Source organism: Orcinus orca, chromosome 17 (genome assembly GCF_937001465.1).
Source record: "Orcinus orca chromosome 17, mOrcOrc1.1, whole genome shotgun sequence".
In the NCBI taxonomy this organism is placed as follows: Eukaryota; Metazoa; Chordata; class Mammalia; order Artiodactyla; family Delphinidae; genus Orcinus; species Orcinus orca.
In genome coordinates this window covers 28,006,135-28,015,208 of record NC_064575.1, presented here as the reverse complement: position 1 = coordinate 28,015,208, position 9,074 = coordinate 28,006,135, and the positions used below count along the sequence as shown (strand labels likewise).

Sequence of the window (9,074 nt, the reverse complement as noted above, 5' to 3'; positions counted from 1 at the left end):
ATATTCTTTCAGAAATAGTAAGGAGAATAGTATTTACATCTTTGTTCTGAATACAGAGGAACATAAGAGATGACAAAAGTGAAATAGTAATAAGTGAACTGATATGAAATGGAAGAAAACCGTTTCCAGTTACAAAATAAGAATTCTCTTCATAAATAGTAACTAAAAAGGAAAAATGAGAGAATGACAGTGGAAGTGTTCCTCTTGAGACAATGTTTATAAAACCTTAAATGTAATCTTTAATGAAAAAGTCATATGCATTATATAAAAAGGGGTCATTATGAGTGATGTGGAGATACTTACATATGCATTCTTAAAAATACCACATCCCTTATACAGATTTAAAATATTTTTTAGCTACATTTATGAGCCTTTCAAAAGAATGGCGCTATGTCAACTAAAGGACAACCAATAAATATAATTCGTTCTTCATCAACACAGTAAGGTTAACAACAATATTAAAATACTTTCCCTCATAGGCAAATGTGTAATTAGCAAACAATGTACAGCACAGAAACAAGAAAAAGTGTTTTAAGTTTAGTTATTTTGGTAGGTTTTTCTAATACACATAATTGTCAACAACTTATTATAAAAAACCCTACATATACAATTAATAAATACTTGATCAAGTCTTTTAAAATATAATCAGAATGAAATGTGTAGAAAAAGACATTTCAAAGTCATAGCAGTTACTACTATCACAATATTTAATCATTTTTACAATAGGTCTGCTGGTTCATTTCAATTCAATCCATTCTCAGAACCATCACATTTCTTGCTGAATTTGATTTAGAGCAAAAGCAAGTTGCTTAATTTTTATTTCCATTGCTTTTTTGTTCTTGCATGTTTCTTCCAGAAGTCCACGCATTTCTTCTTCAACTTGATGAACCTAAATCAACATATAAATTTTATAACATTTACATTTCTTAATGAAAATGTATTTAAAAAAATGCAAAAAAGTGAAAAATTTATTCTTATACATTTTGTATTTTGTGATGTCCATTTAAAGCAGAGGTTAATAAAATGTTAACTTGTTCAAATACTAATAGGGAAAATGTTATACTGTATACAAAGTACTTACATGTGTATTATCCATTTATTTCTTATAGGTTCTTGTGATTAACACATGGTAATTTATTTTAACTCTATTTTATAATTTAGAAAACTTGTTCAAGTTGTGTAGCTTCTCAGGAGCATATTTGGATGATACCCAGTCTTCTGACATAATCTTTCCACTGTCCTGTGCTGATTATGAATGCTGAATCATGAATTTGACTTTAAAAACTGAAACAACCTCCGTTTCCATCTAAAATTGCTGGTGGTGGTTATAAATGACCATATTTTTGAGAGATCATCTTATGATTTTATTGTTAACCTACATTCTCCTAGGATTCAATGTATTTGATACTATTAATTTCTGCTTGAAACTCTCTCTCCTATCATACAACATTCCTGAGAGTATTACCAATATCATCATCCCTTTCTGTTTACTTCCCTCTTCCTAATCTCTAATACAGACTTCCTAATTTTTTTCCCTTTGAAAACATTTTTCCTAATTTAAATGATCACCTCTATGTGATGCCTTACAATTTTTTTTCATGATTACCGCATTTAAGCTTTGGTGAAATTTTTCTATTCTCTAACAAACACCTCCCTTTGATATTACATCATATTGGCAAGATGTCCATAATCAAACACAGTATTTTCCTTTTAGCTAAAGGCCTAATTTTATACTTTATTTAGTAATACCTAATGTACTCTTGTTCAACGATCGGTAGATTTTAAATAAAATATCTGAAACATCTGTTAACTTGAAATGAAATAAAGAACTAAATTTTGAACAAGTTATATTTCCTTATTCATTGTGATTATTTCCAAAGACCTAAATCCCCCTTTCTGGTTACACAGACTCCTGATAGTAATGTCATTTAATTATACAACCTTGATTATAATATATGAAGTATCACTTTCCTTTTCTATTAACTCTTTTCCTTTTCCAGTTGCTGATTTATAAATCTCCAGTCTTAAAGACTTTTATCTGTTTCTTATTATTACTTCAAAATCAGGGAAAAATGGAAATTTGTAACTGTCTGCCATCTAGTGGATCTTAACAGAGGGGTCATATCAGAAGCACCTGTTGAGAAAAATACCTGGGTCTGATCCCAGTCTTAGTGAATGAAAGTCTGAGGGGGAAGCACATGCATATGTATTATTAAAAAGCTCTGCAGGTAATTTTGATGTTTGCCTCTGATTTATTATCATCCTAACCCATTCCTTTGTCAATGATATTAAAATGAGAAATTTGATAGTTTTGAACCCTAACTGATAATAAAACACTCCTTGAGAACTCGTCCTAGGTAGTGATGGATTGTATTTAATACATTCACATTCTCATCTTGCCTATGTGTAACCAAAGGGGCTTCCAGCTGAAATTGGCTAGGGATACAGAAATTTTTATCCAGAGTTCATGGAGCAGGTGCACATCAGAATCAACTTATAATCTTGGTTTCATTAAAATTATATTCTACACCTAATCTAAGTATTACCGACATTTTGGTCTGGCTTCATGATTGTACTGGCAATTTTCTTCACATCTATTTGGTTATTAAATCATGCTTCCTTTTCTCTTTTATCATTGTCAAAGATCCTATTTACTTAGCTATAACAATTTAATACTGATTATCAAAGTGAATTTTACTTACAGTACCTTTAAATTTGCAGAATCGATACATTTCTGCTTTTCACTTGCCAGCTGTATTATTTCAGCTTGATGAGCTTCAACAATTGCATCAACTTGTTTTTTAAATGCATCATCCATACTATGAAGCATTTCTATTGCATCCCTTAAAAACAAAACAAACCCACATATCTACTGGTACATATAAAAATTAGGCTGTTTTTTGTCTTTTTAGATGGAAGCTCTTACATTCATATTTTAATGGAAGCATAACTCCATTAAATAGAAAAGGGCTATCTTGGGTAACTAAAGATATAAGTAGTTCACCATCCAACAGAATCTTAGTAACAGAATAGAGTAAGGTAACATCAATGGAAGTTTGTTACACTATTACCCTCTGAAAGTTAGAGTACATTGGTTCTCATTTATTTTGAGTCTAAGAATATGGTTTATAAGCACCTTCTTAGATGCTACTATCAATCTTTTTTTCCTCCATGTATTAGCAGTGTGATAATAATTTGAGGTATATATACTATAGGAAGGTTCAAGTTTGTAAGCATATATGTCTGACTTCCCTATGTTAATGCTTAATGGGTAAAACCCTATGTTAATAAATTATAAACAGTATTCACAAAATTTTAGTGCTAAAAGTTTCTTATAGGCCAAATACCCATTCCTTTATATTAAGTATGAATAATTTTATTAAAAACGTTAAGTCCATAATGAACAAACTTCCTGGTTTTGGCACAGCCCATTGTAATAGTGGATTGAACATTGGGACTGAAACCAAGCAAGACCCTGTGGGGCTCCTGGGCATGGAAGCCTTTCTGTGTCCCCATTTCTTGTTTGTAGGGAATAGACTCCAGCCTCCATGACCTTCCCTGAGTTCCAAAGGGCAGATTCAAACAGTTGCTAATGAGGGAAGGGAGGGGATGCAGAGACTAGGGAGAAGACCACCTGACACCAGATTAAAGGAACCAGAGAAGCTCATCAGGAGACCACCTGAGGCCAGATTAAAGGAGTGCAGGCACTGCACACACCCTGATCCTTATTAGCCGCTCCGCCCTTGAACCATTGCTATAAAACTCCTCACTTCTCAGGCTGAGACACAGTTTTTTGAGGCACAAGCCTGTTGTGTCCCCCTTTGCCCAGCAAAGCAATAAATCCCTTCTTCTCTATTTCACCCGAACTCTGTCTCTGAGACTTGATTCGGCACCAGTGTACAGAGGATGAGTTTTCAGCATCAGGACCATGAATCAAAAGTCTTTTTTTTTTTATTCCCAGTTGCAACAGTTGGTAGCTATGTGACTAAGGGCTAGTCACAAACTCTGTGTTTAAAGTTTGTCAACTATAAAACACAATAGTCCTGCCTGTTCAGCCAACCTCACAAAATTATTGCTGGGTTCAAAATAAGATATAAGAAAAAAATCAATTTATACATTATAAGAAACTATGCAAATAAAATCTATTCTTATGAACAATAATTTACTTATTTTATTAAAATTCCATTAAATTAAAAATCATATTATCAATCTTAGTCATAAAAGCATTAATGTATAAAATCAGGTCTTTATTGTTTTGCTCTTAAAGACATGATAAACAATGCAATATAAGAGATTCTAAAAACTGTCAGGCTTTATGATTTTTATTAAGTTTAGGAACTGCTAGTTATATGAAATGATTGTTTCTTTTAGGATCAAAAGGACTCCAAACTGCAAAGCTGTGACCAGCAGGAAAGAAAACTGCAATAGGTTCCAAGTCAAGGTCTCTGTATTAGTGCTTGGTTGTAAAGCAAAGTGGAACAGGGTCCATTAGCAAATAAACAAATGACTGTATTATCAATCAAAACTTTCTGGGGAGTAAAATAACACCTTTTCAAAGAATTAAAATATGAGAAATCAAATTTCCAGGTTCTATTAGACTTGATATAATGGGAACCTATCTCTCTCTATATGAGATTTTCGGGCTACCTATATGCCATGTTATCTATGTCATTCTGTATCTTGACATGAGCACTGGTCACTAAACCATGCTACCTAATTTTTAAGGCAGTCAACTTTGTAAATTATTTTAACAAGTCTAGTTATACAGCTTACAAGGTAAAACCCTCATTTCCTCTAGAGTATTTTATAAAATCCATAAAACAATGGCATATATGTATACATTTCCTTCCCCTTCTTTAAAATCAACTCTTATCCTCAGCTGGTGCAGGCCAACTGCTACCTAAATCTGTTTTAGCTTCTTCAGGAGCTCACTGTCCCTGGTAGTCAGTGATTTCCTCCTCTAAACTCCACATACAACAGCCAAAAATATCACTTGCTGCTTTCATTCAAACAGAGTTTGAAAATAATAATTACAGTAATAAAAATGAAATATTTATACAGCAATTACTATGTGTCAGGCACTATTTAAATGCTAAATAACCCATACAAACCATATATATATACATAAATACACATATATATAAAGTTTAAACCTCACATCAAACATTAAAGTAGGGACTATTATAATCATTTTATAGATGGAATGGAAATAAAGTACTTGGCAAATACCTATGTTCAGCATGTTTTTACCCTCCTCACCCCCATCCCCCCGCCGTCCTACACAACCCACCCATCCCAATTCAGTTTTATGTTTAAAGATATCCCACATACTTTAGGACTTAATCCTTACTTTTGCAGTTCAATACTTTTGTCTCTTTCTGCTTTAAGTTTCCTTTCTTTGTTTTCAAAGTTTTCTTTCACTTCTTTTACTTGCATTTCAAGATGACACAGAAGCTCTCCTTTATCATGCCACTTCTGATTAAGTGTACTAATATGAGAAGAAATAATTTAAAAAATAAAATTGGTTATATGAAATTATTAAGCCACATGTAATTTCTCAACAGGAAATTCGTAAAATACCTGTAAGCTTTTCTAATTTCTTCAAGTTCTAATTCCTTTACTTTCAACTGCTGTTTTAGTTTTTCTTTTCTTTCATTGTGTCTTTCTAGTTTCTCAATTATTTCATCCAGTTGTGAAGATTTTTCATCAAGCTGTTCTTGGGTACATTTTTGTATTTCAGTGATCTTTTCGTGTAATATTTTGATTTGTTCCTCTCTTTCCTGTAAACACTTCATTTTTACAGAAAAAAATCATTATTTAAAAAAATAATTATTTTTATTAATCTTGAATGTCTCATTTCCTAATTAATTCAATATGGTTTAAAGTTATAAAAACTATAGATTAAAAAATAAATTGAACAAAGAATGTTTTAGAAAAGATTTACAAAACATTTTAAAAATCACAATCAATAAGGAATAGCACTACTACTATGTTTTAACTGCCACTAAGAAAGATGCACTATTTACACTTTTTATTTCATTAAGTTAGTAACTACCAACCACACAGAGGGAGTAGAAGGAAAAGAAAACTGTGCAATGAAAATTTCAATTAACATGGAATACAGCAAAGACTTATGTTCACTGTTCATGTATGATACAAATTAAAATGCTATTTCTACTATGCTAACAAGCATCTTCTGCATTAGGATGAGCAAATACTTTAAAATAAAGTATGATTTCATCACTATTACAATGTCACATGAAAATAGGCTCTACATCCCCCCAAACTTCCTTTTATTATATCTTCTATACTGTGAGTCATACTTTATCCTCTATTTGCATATTACAAATCAGAGGATAATGAAAGCTCAAGACCGCCTTAGGCACTGTTAAGTGTTTGCAGGTATTAGGCCTTATATGGGTTATTTACTTCAATGAACATGTTTGCTTTAAGGGGGTATGCCTGGACGGCAGGAACAGCCCTGCTATAACACCAACTACTGATATCAGTCTCTGAAAGTGAGAAAAGATGAAATTGGCAGTTTTTGTTTTTACCCTGTTTCCCCTGCCCCACCTTGCCTTTTTTTCCCTTTTGGGAAGAAGATGGAGGCAAACAAACAAATACTGAACAAGGCTAATTTAGGCATGAATTCATCACTATTTTAAAATATGTGGTTCAATTCCTCAGTGTGTTATATATCTAAAAATTCTAAGCAAAGATATCAGGTAGTCTTCTAGTCTTGACCAACATTTGCATAAAAGGCATGAATTGTTTATTTTCTCCTCACAACTCTCGTACTTAAGAGTAAGCAGTCTTGACACATTATATTAGGAATCCACAAAAGCTATAGAAGATTCTTATGAAAAACCCCATTAATAAAAAGAATAACATTGTAGCATCAGAGAATTTTGTGATCCATACTTAAAAGTACCAAAATAATACACAGGAGGAAACCAAATCTCAAAAGATTTGTTTCTAATTTCCATAGTCAGAAGCTAACTACAGGATCTACTTAATTGAAAACATTGAACTCCAAATTTTGCAGATTAGGTCATTATCCCTTCAAGTTATTAGCTATGATGAATTTACTGCTAAAAGAAATTATGCCTAGCTATCTCTGTATGTTCTGTGATTAGATGGAATGTACCATTAATGCTCATATCTTTGAGACTGATACAGTGTTCTTTAAAGTAAATGTACTAAGTTGTGAAAAGAAAAATGATGAGTTGAAAATCTGAAAACTTTTTTTTTTAACCAAAAATCTAAGACTAAAAGTCATCTGTTTTTTGGCTCCACTATTTATTCATTTCTAGTCATTTCCTCCCAAAACTCTGCTCAGAGATTAATAAGCAGTAGTCTTACTGTGGAAGCAGTTATGTCAACCACAAGTATTATATACCAAGTATAGATTTTTAAAACAAGAAAAAATGCTCACTGCTAAAAAATTTAAATAATTTTCAGTGTAGCTTGGCATGTATGACAGATATAATTGAAATTCTGGTTTCATGCAAAACCAGAAAACAAGTATAATTGTTTAGGGTTATACAGTTAAATCATTCACAGCCTAAATCTAGCTATGGATATAGCAACATGGTGATAAATATGTTTCTTTATTTTCTGTACTTGACGAAGTTAAGTTCTCAAGGAGTTTCTTAAAAATGACTAAGGGAAAAAAAAATCAAATCTTAGGTAGTTATAATTACTGTAAAGAATGAGTTCCTAACTTTATTGGTGATAATCTCACAAGTTTCTTAAAAACCCTTTCTCAGCTATTTTTATACCTTAAAGATAATCTCTAGAAGAAAATTTTGGAGTTCAAATTTGATTCACTGTTCAAGCTAACTTTCAGAATATTTCTCTGGAAATTTTCATGTAAGATACTTTGAAACAAGTGATCCTGTTAGTATTCTCTCTTAAGATAGGCCATATTGAAGAAAAGGGTAAAAACGGTTTCCCTTGGGAACAAGCAAGAATCTTTTACATTCTTTCTATTCAGATACTTTAAAATATAGGATAGCAGGTTCTGTCATAATTTCGAAATGTGAATTAGCAATATTGGAAGATACTAAACAATGAAAAGTTTAAATAAAATATTTGTTTTTGTGGTTCCTAACCCTTTATGGACACTACTTCCAATTATTTCAAAGGGCCATAATAACATTTTCCGTAAAATTTTGAGGTAAAAGTAATTTCAAGTTAATAAATAAATGTCATATATAACTTTTAAAAGCAAAGAGGAAAACATAAAAGAAAAAACATGATAATATGTCTTAAATTCCATAACAGCTGGGATGCACTGAGACAAATATTTATTATTATACTATGATCCACAGATTTTTCAAACTTTCCACATGTTCTTTTCCTATAATAAAATGTCAAACTTACTTCTTTTAATTTTCCAATGGTTTCAGTTTGGTCTTCTACGATTTTGCACTTAATTCTTAATGTGTCATTATCACGTTCACTTGCCTTTCGCAGAGATTCATTCTCCTTACACAAACTTTCAATTTGAGCCTCTAGTCTCCCATGATTTTGGGCTAGAGAAGATTCTAAGAAACAAACATCATCAGTAAAAACTTAAAAAGACCTTGGAGAATTTATATTTTATGAACATCTAATTTTACAATGTATAATATAGTAAATAAAAAGAAAAGCTGAATAAAGAAACAAAATATATAATAGTACAATATGAAGAGGAAAGGGGAAAAGAACAAAAAGGCCTTCTAAACAACTGTGGCTATTTGAGAACCTAAAACCACAAATCATGAACAAGTAACTCAGACATGAAATATTTAATGGGTCATGTTATGCTGTCCAAACAAAATCATATTATAGATTTCTATATGGAATGGACAAATGAACAATGTTCCATTTAGGCCAACACCTACTATTCATAATTTGTGAAGTCTCTAAGAATGCCTTAAAATGGTGTATATCTCTTGCCTTATGGTGACTGGAAAGGGAATGAGACTGAAGGTAAGTTTATCTGAACCTAAAGTGGTTTTCATTCATAAACGATTTCACATTTCTCCACATATAACAACATAAATGTTAGCAACATTTTTAGCTAAAAA

At 31.6% G+C, this 9,074-nt stretch overlaps 1 protein-coding gene across 5 annotated transcripts in view; it reads right to left on the bottom strand.

The window, feature by feature from the left end:
• Window positions 1–215: 215 nt before the first annotated feature.
• The window catches only part of LRRCC1 (leucine rich repeat and coiled-coil centrosomal protein 1), a 35,024-nt gene continuing 26,165 nt past the window's right edge, over window positions 216–9,074 (bottom strand). For 4 of the 5 annotated variants that reach the window (XM_033439822.2, XM_049700750.1, XM_033439825.2 and 1 more), the window contains 5 exons: window positions 8,386–8,549; window positions 5,581–5,789; window positions 5,351–5,488; window positions 2,708–2,843; window positions 686–889 (listed from right to left, as the gene is read on the bottom strand). In XM_033439822.2, coding sequence (XP_033295713.1) covers window positions 767–889; window positions 2,708–2,843; window positions 5,351–5,488; window positions 5,581–5,789; window positions 8,386–8,549 — 770 coding nt within the window. In that variant the 3' untranslated portion in view covers window positions 686–766. Of the gene's footprint in view, window positions 890–2,707; window positions 2,844–5,350; window positions 5,489–5,580; window positions 5,790–8,385; window positions 8,550–9,074 lie in introns of all 5 variants that reach the window. The other variant, XM_033439824.2, reaches the window with a different exon arrangement.